At 35.1% G+C, this 20,685-nt stretch overlaps 1 protein-coding gene across 10 annotated transcripts in view; it reads left to right on the plus strand.

Moving 5' to 3' along the window:
* The window catches only part of Mbs (Myosin binding subunit), a 58,627-nt gene that overhangs the window by 28,923 nt on the left and 9,019 nt on the right, over positions 1-20,685 (plus strand). For 5 of the 10 annotated variants that reach the window (XM_073074719.1, XM_073074720.1, XM_073074722.1 and 2 more), the window contains 8 exons: positions 614-778; positions 2,105-2,215; positions 2,864-2,962; positions 3,788-4,016; positions 6,000-6,137; positions 9,457-9,649; positions 10,356-10,501; positions 12,655-12,714. In XM_073074719.1, the coding sequence (XP_072930820.1) occupies positions 614-778; positions 2,105-2,215; positions 2,864-2,962; positions 3,788-4,016; positions 6,000-6,137; positions 9,457-9,649; positions 10,356-10,501; positions 12,655-12,714 (1,141 nt within the window). The remainder of the gene's footprint in view (positions 1-613; positions 779-2,104; positions 2,216-2,863; positions 2,963-3,787; positions 4,017-5,999; positions 6,138-9,456; positions 9,650-10,355; positions 10,502-12,654; positions 12,715-20,685) is intronic. The other 5 variants (XM_073074727.1, XM_073074729.1, XM_073074725.1 and 2 more) reach the window with 4 other exon arrangements.

Here is a 20,685-nt window from a genome sequence, read left to right on the forward strand (position 1 = left end):
GGAACATAATTTAAACCATTACGAATTATAAACAGATGACGTGTTGATTTCAGAAATAGGAAGCAAGGCAACCTTGTGAGCTTTTTAATTAACCGATTCGATAAAATTCGAAGGGCTCCAAACGAGATGAGTGTTAATGAGTTAGTTAATAATTAATATATTTTTAATATATGTGATACGTCGTAGTGACCATAGCAATAACCACAAAGGTTGTACTGTCAAGTTTATTTTTGGTGTAGGGTGTTGCCTGATGACTGTACAATGGGATGAGATGATGAATGAAGATGTTACAAAATGAATATAAAATGACAGATTAGACAGTCTGGGTAGTTAGCTGTATTATATTATATACGCACGCACACGATTGAGTTGCCGCTTTGCTGTAATTTTCTTAGTTTGTGTTTTTGGTTTCTATACACTCTGCCTAGGCAAGGCGATCAAGTGATACATTTGCATCAACAATATCATCGTCTCATCACAGCCCGGAGTCGTGTCATCCGTACGTTGCCTTGTGTACTTATTTGGCGAGGTCACATCGTTCCGTTAAACCGTCTTCGGTATATGTCACTGTGTACATAAGTTCTGTAGCATGCTTGTGTGTCTGTGTGAACAGTTTCTATCAGCGATATCGTGACGTGACGGCGCGTATAAAGGCCTCGTCGTGCCCCTCTATACCGCCGCTGCCGCAGACCACGCTGGCCGCGATCGAGAACAGGAAAAAGAATCAGGAGGCTACTAACAATTCAACAGAGAGTACTAATGAGGACGTTCAGACCAGGTGCTCCGCTGGATCAAATCTGTGCGACCTTCGGTTTCGGCCTACATGTCGCATTGTCATCGCACGCTTAGCTTCGCTGCATTACGTGTTGGCCCGTCTGTCCTATATGTCATACAGATTACAGGTCCAATCCAGAAAGTGGTTGTTGATCTGAAATAGAAGTATCCAGTTTATTAACACAGCTACTATATTATTATAACTTAAGTATGAAACGTTAATAATTGGTGATAACTGTGTCACAATTAAGTAATAATTTAAAGTGAAAAGTTGATAATGGATTTGTTATGCTGCGTACGTGAAATGTTGATAAGTAACTACGGGCTACAAATTCAGTATATTATTTTAAGAAAATAACTGACCTTTACCGTTTCATCTTTACTTTATATTATACAATATAATAATTTATCTGTCATGCGTTATGGACAGACGGGTCGGTGTTATTTTTTGTGTAGTAAATGTTAAATGTTTTCATTGTCCATTACCATGGCTGGCCGAAGCCGAAAGTCGCATATTGATATTTAATGTTCACTATACATAACACAAACATATCTAATGTTCGTCTAATTCGTCTGCTACGTATGCTTATATACACATTGACGAAGTAACAAAATAGACTTCTAACAGGCACTTTTAATGGCCTGTGTACGTAGAATATGAATAGAATACGAAGTCCACCATATAATGAGATCTATCAATAACATAAAGGTAAACCATAAAGGTAAACCCCTATTTCCATAACATTTATTTCCTTAATGATATTGATTTTCATCATAAGTCTATTTCGTTACTTTGTCTATGGTTATACATGTACAGGTGTGAGTTTATATTATTTTAAATGTTGTGAGCTACTTTTAGTAATTGATATCCTTTAGTTTTACAATATGAAGTTTGAATATATAAAAAGAACTGTCAAACGCTAAATGGTCACAGACATTCAATGGTTATTCACCTATATGTTGTTTTAAGTGAAATTTCTTATACACTGCTTATAAAGCTTAGGGTAGATCTAAAGATAGAAATCCGTATTACCTATAACTATAATAATATACCTCTTATTTCTAAAGAAGTACAGTTTCTTTTAATAATTATCATATATTTTAGATATTTCTCAGATAAATAGTTTATATCAATAATTCGATATCTATACGCCCAGCCCGTTCCCAAGATTACTTTAGATATGTATAAGGAACTTATAATACGTATTAGAGTTTCCATGCAAACAATCCAATCTTATTTATCCGTATAGGTAATAAGAAGTTTCACTTCATCCACATGTATTGTAAGCATTTTTATATAAGACAAGTCTGTACTGTTATTTGTGCGTAGAATAAACCCAACGGAGAGACGGGAGAGGGATGCGAACACGTGGTCAGCGCCGACCACCACCAGCACCGCCGCCTCGCCCACAAACACCACGACACAGACCACAGTCAGGAGGTACGTAGTCTGTTACGTTACTATATTACGGTATTATTACGTTAATGATGAAAGTACAATAAAGTTAGGCTGAAAGGCAAAAAGCCATACCTGTAAAACACTATTAATATATAGTTATATATATATATTACGTTACTTAGCTACTTTGTTAATATTACTTGTAAGTTGGTGGTTAATATGCCATATAGATAAAGAGAGTTATTAAGTAGTTGTTTGGAGTGATGGTGCTGTAGGACGAACTCTGGCATAAAGTTATTACGAATTATAAAGTATCATTCCATTAACTTCTAATTAGTATGTATAACTTCTTCTAATGTTATGATAATAGCTGGACGCGTATTTTTAACAAGTTTTCAGTGACAATAACTTTATGCTGTGGATTTTTAAACTGTAAGGTGTGATAAATTGGTTTATAGTGATAGTGGTATTGACTATAATTATTATACTGTATTATCTATATATTATAATGTTATTAAAGTTTATTTAATGTGAATTCTAAAAGACCGTATCGTACTATCATGTAGATACAGTGTATGACGCCAAAGCGTGATATTTTGATATTTTTATTCTATTTTTATATTACAAGTATATAATATAATGATATTTGTTAGTATAAGTATCTAAACTAGTTGTATGTGTGTGCTGTAGCTCTGCGGAGAGCGTAGAGTCGAACAGTAGCAATTCAACGCCGAGCGCGGCCACGCCCACCAAACTGTCGCCTGGGAACATATTCAAGAATTTCTTCAAGTACTAAGGCTATTGTAGTTTGATTAAAGTTTACTTGATCATGAGGAATATGTACTCGCTATTTGATTAAGAAACATATGTACGGCGCATTAATTATATCTTCAGACTCAGTAAGTGCCAAATAATGTGTCAGTATCAAAGTTCGTGACAAAACAATATCATAACGTTATATAGAATTTGTATGAACGTAATTACGATAATGCCTTCTGCCACACGACCGCGCAGACAAGGGCTGTGCTTATAAAAATATTGTATTAAAATATACGATTTTGTCTGACACGACACGTTCAATGTCTGAAGATAATAAAGGAACTCAAATGTATTAGAAACATAAAATTCTATTTCTGAAGCATATCCTCCTGTTCATGTAAAACTATTTTATTATTGTGTGGATTTTCTGTAGAGCTTCGTCTGTTGTTTTGCTCGGACATTTTATTTGCAGATTATACGTTTTGCTATTTTTTATTGTATAACGTTACTCTCGTGCATGATGACTCGTGAAAATTTATTTCGTTCATTAATATTTCAATTAAAAGGCAATACTACAATATATTTATAAGCATGAATGTTAGTATGTCTGTGTTTCAGTGTATCATAACAATTACAGCATATTTGAATCATCTTTTATTTTATTTGAGCTTGTTTATCGATGTTAAATGTAACTATCGTCAAACTTTATGACTTCTCTTCACATTCTTGTTATTCACTTGTTATAACGAATACAAAGATTTTCGTTACTCTCAAATCATCCAACCTCAAATCAGAGCGGTCGTAAAGTTTGACGTACCGTATCACATGTGTTCCTAATCAATGTGTTACGTGTAGGTCGTTCGTGCCGCCTGTCCGCGACGAGGAGAGCGAAACGCAGCGGAAGGCTCACGCGAAGCGGGTCCGCGAGACGCGGCGGTCCACGCAGGGCGTCACGCTCGACGAGATCAAGTCCGCCGAGCAGCTCGTCAAGAAGAAGGCGGGCAACGGCACCGCGGAAACAACGCCCACAAGCCCCAAGAAGGCCGACGAGGCCCCAGCACACACAGCCATAGACAACAACTCGGTATGTATGCGTATTGTTTGTTGAGTTTATGGAAAATTAAAACTGTGTACTGGTTAAGTTTATAGAATACAAGGGATCTTTGTAAATTACCACCCGATTTAAGAGCATAAAGAGACGTAAATTGATTCCGATATGTAAAATATTTAGTTTTTTTTTTCTCATGTAGGGCTGTCTTGAATGTAGGATAATAGTAATTGAATCATTTGTATATATGTTACACATGTACATTGTCTTTGTAATTAAGGTTCACAGTCGCGATTTGCAAATTAGTCTCCAGTTCAATGTAAAACGGTCATACATACGTACGCGCATACACGCATCGTTACGATACGGGTGGTGTGATGTACCGACGTACAATATTGGAAGCTGTGGTAATAAATCGCAACTGTCGAGACCCTTATGATAGCTATTCTATAACGTCATGCTTATGAATTCATTATTAAATGTCCGAAAAGCGATTTTAATTCGTTATTGAGAAATTCGGTTTTTTAACCAGTGACGTTCTGGAATAGTTGGATTATCTGATATATTCGGCCAATATGCATGTGATCTTAACTTCATTTGTATTATTACGTGCAGCGTCATTTTGAGCATTTAGTTCAAGTAGAAAACCATGTACAAATTGTTTAATTTAAATCGAAATCATTATGAAAATATATGACGCTACAAAATCAAATCATTTCTCTGTGTGAATATATTGAAATTAGACGAGAATTTATTATATTTGTGCGAATCAATGAAAATACTTATCTTTTTACACGATAGTTAATTGAGCTTTCGTTAATTTTGTAAATCGTCAATTAAGTGTGATGTAAATTTAGCTTTACTATAATGTGAATCGCTTCGTTTTCTCTAAACGATGCCAGTGCCTAACATCGGAGTGGGAGCTAATTTGTGACTACTTTTATAAAGCTTGCAAAACAATGTGACTACTATTTATTTTTAATTGGTAAACTGAAAGAGCTAAGCTCTGCAAAACATTTATTGCTAGTACTGAGATTAACTGGTCAATAAATTGTTTAATTTATTCCCATTATAAAGGAATAAGTTATGTCTGAACGAATGAATATTTAGTATTCTTCTCCGTTAGAATTCAAAAATGTCTAGAAAAAACATATACATTTAAAAGTAGATAAAAGTAGATAAGATTTATGTGTAAATGTTTTCTTCTGGATTTTACTAAGGGCCTTTTCTACAATGTCTGGATAAAGTTATTGTACAGATTATTTGTTTGACAAATTTTCATACAATTTATTCATATATTATACAAAAAGTCATAAATGTTATTTAAAATTTTATTCGGACATTATAAAGAGTGCCCTAAGAGTTATAAAAAATTATTCGTCACGAAACATTATTTGGGAGGTACAGAAGATTTATGCCCTTAATTAAGATTCAATTTCTCCAATTCTGGTCTAATAAGGATCGAAATTTGACAATTAGTATGTAGAAGGTTACTGTTTTTCTTTTTATAAACCTACCACATTATTGCCATCACCCAGGGTTGACTGGCAGAGAATGCCATTAGGCATACCCTTTGGTTGGTAGGTTTACCCTTTGTGACACTCACTTTAAGAACAAGGAACAAGAAAGTTAAATAAAATATCGATCTTTAGTAGGCGAAACATTGGATTGATTGTAAATTTTGAAGGTGGTAGAACCCTTTGTGGTTCGACGCCGGTGGCACCACCGTCGCACCTATTTCTGCCTCATAACAGCAGCGTTTAGAGCTGCTGTGTTCTGGTTTGAAGGGTGTGGTAAGGGAGACATACATTTTCGAGGCGTTCCAGCTAAGTTCTCAGAGGTAGCAGCGCATCTGTGACCGACCTCAGGAATATCTAATCCTATCTGAGGTTGATTACATATGTTCATGGGCGGCAGTAGCCACTTACCATCTTTCGGGCTGCATGCTCGTCTGCCACTCGTATAACGTATACTGGATAACGTGCGTCAAGATGGAAGTGTGACGGTAACGTTGCGTAGGCTCGCGTAACGGTAGCGAGCGGCGACGTGGCGGTGACGCTGGCGCTGGCGTGCGCGACCGCCACCGCCACCGCGACCATCGCCGCCAACACCGAGCGCCGGCCCTCGTGGCGGCTGCGGCTCGACCCCGCCAACAAGGTCCATACCCCCGGATCGACGACACACGGGCTATCGGTGATTTCAATACGAACGAACGAACACATAATTAATCGATCCAGTCGGTTAATACGACGAACGAACCAACTTAATTGATCTAGTCGGTCAATGCGAATAAATGAACACATACTTAATTGATCTAGTTGGTTAACTGATTGTATGTAAGAAACGATACGACAGTATAGGACGATGTCAGGTAGTAATTACCATTAGAATACATCTTATTCGGTTTCTTATAAAAGTCCCTTTGATTCATGTTTATTTATTATATGAACTTTGGCTCTTGCCTTTGATAAAGTTGTAGTTTTTATTGACTCCCTAACTGAAAAATTAACATGTTACTGTATTGCTATGATGCCTGCCAGGGGTTTCACAGTTCTATATTAGCTTACTTTTCACTATATCTGAATTTATAATGTTGATGTATGAATCTCCATGAAACATGATTCTGTAGTATCAGCGTCTCATTTCTTAGATTGCGGAGGGTTGATGACAGTTCGTGTTAACACTGGTGTAGCCTCACTCGTATTATTTCTGTCATTAATAATTATACTATTTACTCATTGTAAAAATAAAATCCTCCTGAAAACTTTTATAATTCTTAAATATAAGATAGTATCAAGAAAATCAGGGATTATCTTTCTATTTTTAAGGACAACCATGCGTATCTTTCTTATACACTCTGTACTACAATGTTTAATAGTGTTGATTATATTCGTTGTTATTTCGTATTAAAATCATATGATAGCCATTAGTAGTCTGTCCGTGGAAATTTAAATTTTCGGCAACTCGGCATGGTGTGATGTCTTTCAAAATTTATGTTTTACGTGCGGGCATTCGGTGTTCTTGTTCGTTCATGTTCTAATGTTGTAACGTTTCGACTTTACTGAAAAAACTCTATTGTTCTTGTTATTGAATTGTAAAAGCGTTGATTAATTACCTTGGTAGTTTTATGATTTTTATATCAATTTTAGTTAACAGTTATTGTTGTATTTCTAATTATGTTTGAGTTGAAACGTTACAATTATTTGAACTTATTGCATAATGCACAATAATATGTATTTATGGACGATGATATTTATTACGATGTTGTTAAATTTCGCATTCGGCATGTCAACTCCAATGTCTTGTTCGAAAATTCAATCAATTTTTGACACATTGCGGGTAGGCTATTAACATGAGACCACAATAGATACGATTATACAGCATTTAATTTATGATATTTCATTCTGCATTTGCAGTATCTATCTACATGTTTGTGGTGTATATTCGTTGTGCAAACTTTTTATAATTCTATTATCTGGCTTTTCCATAAATAAAATGCTGTAATACGGAAAACTAACGATTTGACGAACAATAAAATGTAACTTAGCGTTTTTAATGACACGAAAGTAATATGTTGAAATTTTCATTAAAATAAATGATGCAGCTGTACCTACCTATCAAAATATATTTTTAACATAAAATTAAGAGTATATTGACCTTGCTTTACTAAAGATAAATGTCGCGAAAAAATATATATTATAGTCTGTGATTGTTGACATTGCGTCATAGCTCATAGTAATGTACCAGAATATGATTTTCTCGTCCCAATCAGTGGAAACTTTTCTTATGTAGACTTGACTTTGTCCGATAAATGGCGCACCTTTCTAAATAATAAAAAGACGAGTATTTGTTTTGCAAAGCATATTTTGCGTGTAGGCTTGAACTACGTCGAACAAGATGCTTACATTCGAAGTGATTTTAAACGTATGTGGCTGATTTGTATAAATATGCGTTTTTTAAACATCTAGACGGAAGTAATAATTCATCTGTAAATAAAAATGATAAACCGTCGTCTCACAATATTTAGCGCTTTCATTCTCACATGATGTTCATCATGAATCTTATCGGACTATAGTTTGATTTTATTAAAATTTTAAAATTGCAGCAGAAATTCTTTTTTGTAGTAGGAACGCAGGCTATATTGCAGTCACAGAAATTTCGATACATATCTGTGATAATAGCTATTAAAATAATTAATAAATAAAACATTTACTTATTATTAGTTGGGAGGTAAACTTGATTGGCATGGATTTGGTAAATTAGAGAACTAGGGTTTTATCTCAGCCTCTAGTCGAGTAGCCTAAAATTAATAAATCATGAATGAATTAATAAATGGTTTCGAACGGGCCGATGCGAAGTTCAATCTGCGGCCCAAGTAAAATATACTCGTATCATTGGTACTTAATATTAAGCAGCAATTGAAATCACAGTCAACAAAATAAATATTGTACTAATTGCATGTATGTGTTCGTCCACAATAGTAATACATTATGTGTTCATTTTGATTTTTCACCTTTTGTGCATGATTGTTCGCTTTATATGTTGTGTCATGTTCATGTTGTGTCCTATCAATGTTGTACTGACACGCATCTTACTCTACTTACGATTTTTCAGTGATTATTTATAAAAATCAATTAGTATCATACGATTTGTGATCACATAAAAACACTGATTTTATCAAATATACGCTTACACAACGATAGATGTATTTTTGTGAGTAATTTACGTAAACATATTTTCACTTTAATTTATATCATTGCCTCAATATAAATTCTAGTGGAGAGTAGCAGCAAATCGAAGAGAATGGTCGTAACCGTTGTTCTAAATACCCCGATAGACGCAAAGCAGTCATGACCCATATTCAAAATAAATATTTCTTTGGGTCACTGCTAGGCTATAACATCACCGAAACAGAACATTCATTCACAATTTATGTGTTGTTCCGTTTATAGAATATAATTGACTATATGTGTGTACAGTTTTATGTATTAAAAATATTTTTTTAATTATGGAGTATATTAAGGTTTTTCCATAACTTACACTGTTTTAGACACATTTTATAATAAAACATTCCATTTCAATTTAATTAAATAGTTGCAATCTCATTAATTTATGTTATTCATTTTTACGACGTGCTGTTTAACTGAAGAAATAAATTTATTAAGTTCATATGGCACGTAAGATTGCACAATGCACAATGCTTCAGATGTTATTAAAAAAGTCTTTTTAATCTGTTTTAGCTTACTTCAATTAGGACAATTGATTTATTAACGGTAACTAATTTACAAATATTTAGTAGTATTAATCTAAAAAGTCTAGTTATTCAATTCAAGTTAACTCGTAATAGATTGAGTAAGTAAGGAAAGTGCTCGTAAAAACAATATCTGAGATTAACAATTAAAAAGCACACGTTTCTTAAATTGCACCGGTGCAGTATATGAGGGTGTTGAAGTTGATTTACGATTGTGTGATATAGTTCGAGTTGGAGGATGCGGGACGGTCGTCGCCGCGCGCGGCCGCTGAGACGACGGTGACGCTGCCGCTGCGCCGCGCCGCCAACACCAACGCCAACACCAACGCCAACACCACGACCAACACCACAACCAACACCACCGCCAACAGCGCCAACAACATTGCCGGCACTCCCACCAAGGAAGACTTGCGCTCTGGTATGTATTGAGATTTGTATATGACTTGAAGTATGCTATGTCGTGGTAATTATATTATTTATTAACAGATTGTATAAGTCTATAAGTGTATATTGTATAGTATTATGTTAAAGGAATATGGTTGTTTAATAGTCATTAAATGTTTTTCATTAAAGGTTGTTTAATAGTTATTAAATAATTGTGTAGGTTTTTACTGTCAATGTCACATAATAGTCACTAGAATATAAAAATATTTGCCAATACCCATTCGAACTACTATATAATATAAATCACTACCTACCTAATTTCAGGTCGCTGGTTGTAATCCGAAATGTAATTTAGAATCCTTGTGCGCTACTGACAATAAGTGTACAATATATAAATACCGATGAGTGGTGCTCTGATCCCTTTGGCGACCGGTCGTCCTTGATGCACACACACTCGCGACTCCCGAATAGGTCCTCAGGACCTCCGTAATAAGATATACCATGTCTCGTCCTGTGACAAATTCCAAATTGTGACTGTCTGTATTTTGCCTGAATAATGACAGGAACGTCAATATTTCGAATTTGGAATTTAATTTTTATAATCAGTATTTCGACCAGTTCTAAATACTGAACACTACCGATTGCCAATATCTTACTAATAGAATCGAATATCATTTTACAACTTTGAATGGTGTTTCTGGTACCTAACGAACACGATTATAATCCACACGACATGACAGGTGAGGAGGAGAAGGAGCGGGAGAGCAGTTCGGAGAGTAAGTCGTCGAGCGCGTCGCCGGCGAGCACGCAGGCCGCCCTCAACGTGATCCAGCGCCGGCGTCGGCCCAAGCGGCGCTCCACCGGCGTCGGACAGGTCGACATGGATGTGAGTTGATCGTGTTATATCATAGATATGGTCACGTTAGCAGTAATTCGATCTTGTTTTGAAGTTTGACTAAAGTCAAACCATGTACTAGGCAAAGTTTGACATTTCTAGTAAAAAATGTCAAATGTCATTTTTTGGTCGGTAAAAGATTGGATAGATTATTAATAACGTATTACGTTACGTAAGTGTTGACATAATATTGCCATATTGTTTGATCATAATGTACAATGTTAGACAGATTTATGTACTCATATAATTATTGACATATTGTCATAGACATAACTAGCATAGCCATATTGTCATAGAAATATTTAAGTAATTAAATAGGAACAAATATAGGATTTGCATTTGACGGCGTTAAATTAAACGAAAAGGTTTTGTGTAACATGATTATTCTTTGTTCATTGTATGAACAGGCAAATAAATATGAGTCACGTATTTTATGACACAGTTGTGAGCCAGTGAGCTCTATTATGTGGCTAGAGCTTATGTTCACAAACTTAAAGTCTAACCACATCACATAGATGTCATTGAGCCGTTCACATAATCAAGAGTGTAAACGATGTTAATTGTATTTAATCGATGCAGATGGCGCCATTCGATGCGAATTAGATCGTTTACACGGTCTTAAAATTCTACTTCTCGACGAGTGTGAGAATATTCGTATAAAAGCTTTCTTTTGTGTAGATGTCACATTGAACTTACATTTTATGACCACAGTAAAGAAATGGTACTGTAGGTGCACCATTTGCAAGTTCCACGTTACTTATAGTCAATTTAATCTTAATAATTTCATAATTAGTTATGTTTCTAAAAGTTATAAGTTTAGTTAAAGTCGTCATTGTCACTTAAAGCCACAAATACCTATTTTTATTATTGCAGGTTAGCGGGATAGACGAGAAAAATTTTAAACACCTTTTAATGTAAAATGCAACTGATTGTAAAATCACTTTAAAAATACAACAAATACATTATTTTGGTTAAATAGATGATGTTAATGTTGACTTTTAAATCAATTAATCCCAGCGGGTCTTACTATTTTAAGGTTCCTACTTAAACAACCTTTATAAAGATCAATAATCAGAAGATGTAACTCAAGCCATACGTTATCGGAACTCAAAGTTTAGTGAATTAGTATCTCCGTACTGTCTAATATTTAAATTCAATAACATCAAAATTAAACTGAATACAACTTTGTAGTACAAAGGTTTTTGTCAAGACCTATATTAAATTCGTAATTCGGAGAACTAGGTTGACAGTTCAATATGCACGAGTGGTATTACAGTATGGGCGATGTCGCTCGAAAAAACGGTTACTGCTTTGGATATCAGTTTTTGCCTGTCCGTTTATATTACAATAATTACATTTGTATAAGTTATAGTTTGATATTTTCTATTGCAATTAATGTAAAAATAAGTTCAACATTATATTCGAAGAAATAACAATCGGCGTCCATATGAGCTAGACGACATTATATGATGATATTTCCTATTGTTTTTTTTATATCACTTGTACACTCAATACATATACAATTTATCAACTAATAAAAGATTTTAATTTATTTTTACGAGTTATATCTGTTGATTTGATTTGATTGAAATTTATTATCTGTAAACCAAACAGCTTTGCTAAGAGAATAGACTAGTAAAACGTGGGAAGTGAAAATATCTCTATTATACGATGCAGTTGAGAATGAGAGAACCGCGAATCAATATTTTGATTCGCAGTTGCTGAAATGTGGAATTCGGTCATATCGGCTAAATGTTTTCCTGATGCGAATACCGACATCACAGAAAGTAGCTTCGTGGATATTCTACTACATTTACTATGGATGTTATTTAGGTCCATACTCTTATATTTATTATTTCCTCGAGCGTTGGCAATGAATCATAACATAAAAGAAGTAAACTTTATTTAATCACAGTGATTTTTATTTTTAAAATTTTTGCATAAACTTTGGTTTATGCATCTTATATAATTATTATCTAAAAAATAATGTTTTATATTACTATTATTACAATTATTATTATTATTTTTGTTTAATATTAAATGAAACCAGTCAGGGAGTGGGATATCGAATTTTATAGATAGATCACACTCCATGCCCGATTTCGCAATAAAAATATAATTAGAAGATGTCGTTTTGTTTTTAGGACATCGTTAACGACCGCGGCGGAGGCGGCGAGGGCGACGTTGACACAGAAACTGTTCAGGTAGGTCACTGGCATTAGATAACACGTTTAAATATACCAACATTCTTCTCTACAACCTTAAAATAAATACAGAACTCATATGTTACATATTGGACACGTTCGTAACAATTCTATTTGTTAAAACTTCATTGATGACAAAGTGTTATTTGTTGTCTCCGTTACAAGGTCTTATCGCGTGTGTATTATTTCTTCTCGAATATATGAACATTTTAAAGATAACAGTGATATAGTGAATAGTATAAATTGATATGTTTGAGAATCTTGTACACAGAAAGTACTTATTCACAAATACTTATTTTTATTATTAAGGTTGTTTGTTGGTTAATAATTCGTACGTACGATCCGTTTAATCAGTTTAATTGATCGTCATCCATGCTATCCATGAGTCTTGAAATAAAATTTCGATTCCACATATGTAATAATATGTACTACCTACCTACTTCTATCCTTAACAACAATGAACGCATATAACATAATTGTATTGTCAGCGCAATTATTTTGGTCGTATGGGTGCAGTGAAGTAGGAGTAGTAATGAGAAGAAATTATACCACGGTTATTACACGATTATGTGGTGTATCCCGCCCACTATAAACAAGATTTAATATTCACTAATCCACGAAAATACGAATTACGCTTTTTCAAGACAACGTACCCACAGCTTCTGTTCATTATACGTCGTGATTCATCATGATTTAACATATATAACACCTACGGTTTGAATTATTTACGTGGTCTGACCATCTTGGAATAGTCAAGTTTATATTTGGCTTGAGATTGTTTATGTGAATCTTTTGCGATACGTTATATTTTATATACGTATTATAATATAATCCTTGAGTCTGGTAGAGATAGTGTAACTTGGGAACGATTTGTCTATTTTTGATTATTTTAACACAATGTGATTGTTTTGTCAAATCAATAATTTCTGGTTTCATTCGGGACGCTGGGATAGAGTTATTAATAATTTTCTGTAAATATTTCAACCAAAGCACTAAGATTTAACTATGAAATAAATCTCAACATGGCAACTACTGGGAATGTTTTTACTACCTTGTAACAACACAGGCACAAATACACGAACGATAAGACGAATTACTGCGAGAATATTATGGACTAAAGAAACCGCAACAAGATGATTTACAGGCCCTGGTTTGTTTTGTAACGAAAAATCTTTGAAGGTTAGAAACTTTCGCGAAATATGAAAGATATCGCAGTTATCGACATTCTGTATTATGCATTATACTAGGTTATATTTCCTGATTTTGGAAAACTATTACAATATAATGTCATATCATATATCATCGTATGAATCTTTGTTTCATATAAAATCATCAAGCAAGTGTTCGTGAATAATCGGTGTGTGTACACACCTATACATTAAAAAGTACGTGTCCTCTTTAAAAAATGTAAATGTTTCTCAAGTTATATTCTGTTGACGGTTTGGACTTAATTGCGCCCATAAATGTAATGCGTAACACATAATTTACTTATATATGTATTTACCTTCGTCTATTGGTTGTTGGCTCGGTAAAAATTTATAGATTTATGCAGTCCATATGTCATAAGTTAAGCCAGAGAACTAAAACTTTTCGTTCCTAAATAATGTAAGTACTGTAAACGCTTTAACGCGAATATACACAGTTTAAACTATTTAGGATTTTGGATACAATAATCTTTGTATAAAGTTTCCTAATATAAACATTGTTTTCTAACTGTAAATAGTATTTCGTTTGATGCAAAGTCACGTACCTACACGTGTCCGCCAACGAAAATGCTTCTGATTTTTATTGATAAATAAATTTATCAATAAAAATCAGAAGCATGGAAGCAGAGCAATTGTTATTTCACGTCAATTGCAAACAGATAACGATTTTCTGAATGTTCAAGAATTTACGATCATATTTTTATATTCATTGCATATGCTTTAAATATTTTTTTATAAACATCGGAAAGATGTTATAATCTTACACTGAAATGATGTCAGCAATGCAGCAGCAATGGGTTATTCTATATTACTCTAATATGAATAATTATTAATCCATACTACACATTCTGTGCTATATATTACATATTTACAATATGTTATAAACTCAACTTTAACTATATACAGATAAAAGTACTAATACGTAAATGGCAGGTAAATATTGCGAATTAAATATTTTCATGAGTTCTGTATATAAAAAGGAGACTTGCTCAACGAAGGGCTATTATTAGGTCTTCTGATAAAAACATTTTCCATATTATTATTACTAAAGCGATTGAGACGAGAACTAAACAGGCGCGTGTCTATCTGTTTTGATCTTGCCACTTGAAATGAGTAATTGATTCACGTCTTGTTCCATCGCCAAGTGTACGGATCGAATTGAAAAAGTATTATTAAAATAAACCTTGCTCGAATTCAGCGACTCCATTTATCCATCATTTCGGAAGTGTTACACGTTCACATATAAATAGATATTATTGTTCTGAGAAAGCGGGAATGGAGATCAACAGGTCAAACACCTTGCTGTTAAGACAGACAAGAGACAGATATTAATGACACCCACTTGGCTCATTCGGATTTATTTAGATATTCTTACACAATGGAAATTACAATTTTATACCTACCGTCGTTAAATTATTCAGTTGTGTGGGCCTCGTGTCTGAGATTTTCACAATTTTCCGTATTTGGTTTGTCATTCGTTAATATCGTCTTCATCCTGTTACTGTCCAATTGCTGAGCACGGGTCTCCTATTAGCATGGGAGGCGTTTAAGTCAGAGTCCATAACGCCGGCAAGTGCGAATTGGTAGACTTCACGCACTCTTGAAAACTTTTTCTCGACGTACAGCTTTCCTCATGATGTTTTCCTTCACAATTTAAGCGAGTGATAATCAATTTCTAATACGAACATAACTTTGAAAAGTCAGATGTGCGTGCTTGGGATTTGAACTTCGGTCTCCCCAACGAGAGATCGTTTTTGTAGATTGAGGTTATCGCTTCATCATAATTATTGTGTTGTCGCAAAAGCGAATGAGCATGCATTTCACTCGTTACTGGCTTTGAAGTAGATCTCCTTTGATGCATTTTTGAACTGTTGCGTCTTATAGTGATACTCATTAACATTTTATTTTTAGGACCATCATTTTTGTGCAAATTAGTTTCCTGGGTATTTAATACCGTACTTTTAAGCTCGCAGTAGTGACCTGTACTGAGGTGTAGGTTATTAAGGAAGCTTAAACAATACCTGGAAGTATTCACCGCGTTACGAATTAGAAACTACAAAAAAGTTCTATATACGTTGACTTCGATTGACTCTATCCAGACATTGGTTGTATGTTTCTAAGCGCCATTTGAAGCTCGCGTGTTGACGTAAGCAAACAATGAGCGATGTAGGAGTATTTTCGGCTACTCACCGCCGCCGCCTCAGGAGGCACGTTATGACAAATTGACAGCACAGAGTGAAATACAGCTACATTCTCCCACATAAACCGTACAAGTGTTTGATGTATGGAGACATGAAAAAGTCATTTTCATGTACTTCCGTACACACACGTAATGCGTACAAAATAAATGGTAGCTACGTCACTAGTCGTAAATTGTATTTTTGCATCAGACTGTGTTAAGGCCGCGGTTACAGAAATCTATTAGCGGAGATTGGAACGGGCGACGTTTGTTGAATTTGTACTACGTTTGCATAGCTTTTGACTCGTAGCTGAATATTGTTGCGATATAATTATCTCGTGTAATTAATTAATGGACGACAAGATTAATTGCAATAAATTTATATTCACGGTTAATGCGGATTTTTACTCGCTTAAAGGCGTACATTTATACCGTGTCCAGTGTGAACCGTGACAAATTGGCTTCAATCCAGATGTTACACAGCATTATAAACGACTCATAAATTAGGGCGAGCGGTACAATGCTCTACAAGTCCGTCAGCGCGTGCTGTATTGTATTTTTATGTGCACGTTCTGTTTTGCCTTAATGCAGTTAGGTTTTCATCTGATGTTCAATTTAAAGAGGTGCTATGACCCTATGAGGAAGCACTATGACCTTTTCTACCTGAAAAACGCACTGGTAGCAGGAAATAGATTTGGTTTCTTGGAGATTGAGGAATAGGCGTCGGTGACCACTGCCTATCTAGTGTTTTGCTTACCAAAGATCAAAATAGGTACTGCCAGCCAAAAATGAAAAAAAAATGGACATATTGGTATTAATGGACGTAAAGAGGCGTAAGTAAAAAATATGGTCGTCAGCTACTTCAATTTAATAAATTCATGACATTGGATTTTAAAATCCAATAACAAATAATGTGTTTCGTGTTGCTTCATTTCTGATAAATATGAATAATTAATTGACGTCTGAGCAAAAAGAGTACAGGACGTCCCTCGACCAGGTGGACTGACGATCTGAAGCGGACGGCGGGTAACCGCTGGATTCAGACGGCCCAAGACCGGTTGGAGTGGTGCACTTAGGGGAGGCCTATGTCCAGCAGTGGACTTTTAAAGGCTGATGGATTGATGATGAATAATTAATAAGGCCAAGCGATTCCTCCAAAAAAATAAGCGTCTCTTTGACAAGATAAATTAACATATAATTAATTACAAAAACTCAACGGTGTAACATTTTTTAATACTACCAAATTAAGTTATGTTCTTTGTGAATCACGAGATTTTGATAATAAAATTTAGGTAGTGATTTTGTTTAAACAAATCCTTAGCAGTGACACGAGAACTTACTCACACGTGACTCATGATTCCGTTTTGCATTCTGCTGAGAACGATTCATATGGAAATAATATCTAAAGTGATTCATACTTCAAAAGATTCACTATGTTGTTAACCCTCCGGTTTTGTGGCATTCAACTTTTGTATCATGTTTTTGCTGACCGCCCTGATGTGAATAGGTGTAGTATTTATTGTTTTGTAAGGTAGATTATAAATAGCAGTTCTGGTTTGTCTCTAGAATAACACTCGGGCTGGAAAAAGTCTGAGAATATAGTTGAAACTTTGACTATACCGTTCATGTATGTCGATTAATTAATAATGCTATTTTTTACCCGACTGTGGAAGGTAATGTTTGTTGCACTCATGTATGTATATATGCCACATTGTTCAGCAAGTCCTGAAGTCCAAACGTCTCAGCGATTTTAACATAATTTTGAGGTGTAATTGGATTCGTCTATGTCCTGGCAGTGACATACATAGGCTATATTTTTAAGTAGTTGGGGTTTTCCTTATTAAAAATTATCTCTAGGCGTATCGTTTGTTTCTGTACATGGCAGTTATAATTATAACACATTATAACACAGATTTATAACATCCATATTTTTCAAACCGTACTTCTATTAACTTCACTTTCGAAACTTCAAATTTACGAAAAAACAAATCAACATGTTTAATCAACTCAGTAATATTTTAGACTATTCAATAGTTATCAACCTATCATGATGACCTTCTGGGCTATGGTAAAATTATAAATAAATTAGATGGTCCTGTTTATAACATCGCTACATTCGCGATCACTAGAATAGAACTTTGGCGGTGCCGAAAATACATAACATAAAGTATATTCCCACTGGTTATTTCCATTATATCCTGTTGGATACAATCGTTTATTTCGCTTATATTTTCGCAACAGTGTATCGACCACATAAACAATTGTCAAAGCACTGGTTGAAATGTATATATGTATTTTACGCTGTTAGAACGACACTAATGTACCGCTAGTGAAATTTGATGTGCCTTTAGACACTTTATTATTTTTAGCGTATCCGCCGATGACGGGTGTATATTTTACTGTAAATGCATACATATTTGTGACGTCACCGTATAGCTACAAAATACTATCCTGGTATATAAGTATAACCACATTGTTGTCGTGAAAGTAGCATAAAAATAGATTCCTTTGTAAAATAGTTTCGCAACTATTTCTGTGGGTTTCGAATGCGTCGTTCAAAATTCCAGCCATGTACTTTAGACTGCTCCAAACAAGTCAGAATTTGGGTCAGTAGTCGTCTGAACCAGAACTATGTAAACTTGAAAATAGAATTCATATCGATGCTCCTTTATAATATAATTTCTATTCGATTCTTTAACAACATGTAGGTACGTCTTTAATATTCTTTCTAATTGTTGATCCAAGTAATTTAGTATAAAAAACTTTGGGCGATATAAATATGTCGTGTTCACCTCTCAGCACTTTTAGTCTGATTAATCACTAGATTGCATTACTGTCTATTGTGTTTTTGTTCATTACCAGTATATTTTCCTTTAACGGTTACGAGCATCCGTGACATTTTCTTTGTGTTAGGTATAATATACGATATTCGTCCGTCAGATGCGCAAACGTGTATTTTTAGCGAATGCGTACCTTTACAAACCAGGCGGGCGTTACGCAGGCCTTCAAACACCATGCCAAAGTTGAACCATTGGTGATAGACGAGGCGTCGCCGATAATAATAGTGTTTCTCTCCACACTCTATTTCCGATGCACCCTTGAAGCGTGTTTTCAGGACTAATGTCTGCGCGTCGTCGTCGATTCTATCGCTTTCGTTATATTTACAGGTGATGATTTCCTCACGTGCTCCTGTGGGTATACCCATCTCATCGTCGAATGCGTCACGACGGGCTCTCGCTCGCACGTTTCTATAGACCAGTGGTTTGTGTGGGAGTCGACAATATTTTCACTCTGTACAGATTTATAAGACTTGGAAAACAGTCAGTGTGTTTTCATACCCCGCAGCGATCGGCCGTCGCTAACGTCGTATTTCGGTTCTCGTCGCGTAGTTTTGGGATGTAAGCAGAGATGAGTCGAAAGCAGGATAGGTATTCTTCGCGGCCGAGAAGTCTCACTTCGCACTATGGCTCCTCGCCCAGCATGCTAGGTTCAATGTTTAGTGGACAGTACAATCCTTATTCGAATTCATACAGTTCTAATACCTACAGAAACTATAATCCTTACACTGCCGGTCTAGGTCGACCCTCTTCCAACCTCGGTATTTACGGAGGAACCAGTTCCGGATATGGTGGGGTATATCTCAGTGGAGTCACTTTGGGTTCATTAAATTTAATGACTCCAGTGTTAAAAAAGTTGGACAAAAAGTTACTAGCGAGTCAAAAAAACTTCAAGCCTAAATTGGTGCCGCCAGTGAAACTTCCAGAGCCTCCGGTGGAGGTTCCGCCGGAAGCAGATGCGGAGGTTCCTCCGGTGCGGCCGGAGAGGAAGTCACGGTCGTTGAATAAAAGCAATGGGCTCGACAAGGAGAGATCGCGATCGCTTACATCCCTTGACTCAGTGGCAGCGCTCAATTCACGGTCACTCAGCCTCAACTCGCTGGCGTCCGATGGATACTGCGTATGTTTACTTAATGTCTTTCATACTTGAGTCTTTATCATTTACACTGATTCTCTTTCTTATTTTTTTCATTTTACTTTTAATGTATAACAACTTCTTAACACTGACCGGGTGAATAAACCAAGTTAGTCCTTTTTACATTTCCGGAGATATTTAAGACGTACATAGTAATTACATGTAGCATAAAATTGTAAATACTCACTACTCAGTGACTACTTTATATTAAACTAATTTACACGTTACGGCAACGTGATCTTGAACTTAGTTTGAATAACATTTATTTCAGTACTAAACTTGTCTGATGGTTAGTTAAATTTAAAAGCACCTGTACCAAATCTATTAGCTGAAATGGTGTCGGTTTCGTAAATTAGAAGCTCAAGGTTTCCATCAGTTTACGAGCTTAAACGATTCTACAATGCGTTAAGGGCTTAAGCGAACTTTATTGTTATAATGCGACAGCAATTATTGTTATTGTAGGTGGTTGATAGGATCAATTTCAAACTGCAAATGCACTGGATTCCTATTGAGGTTTATTATTTCTCTCATTATTACTTATAAATATTTCATTCGAATTAATTTCATAAGTAGGTATGTATATAGCAGGCGGTCCTTTGGTTAGCAAACGCTAAA

The sequence above is a fragment of the Epargyreus clarus genome, unplaced genomic scaffold (genome assembly GCF_041222505.1).
Source record: "Epargyreus clarus isolate Ecla_fem2 unplaced genomic scaffold, WU_Ecla_fem_2.2 ptg000007l, whole genome shotgun sequence".
Taxonomy (NCBI): Eukaryota; Metazoa; Arthropoda; class Insecta; order Lepidoptera; family Hesperiidae; genus Epargyreus; species Epargyreus clarus.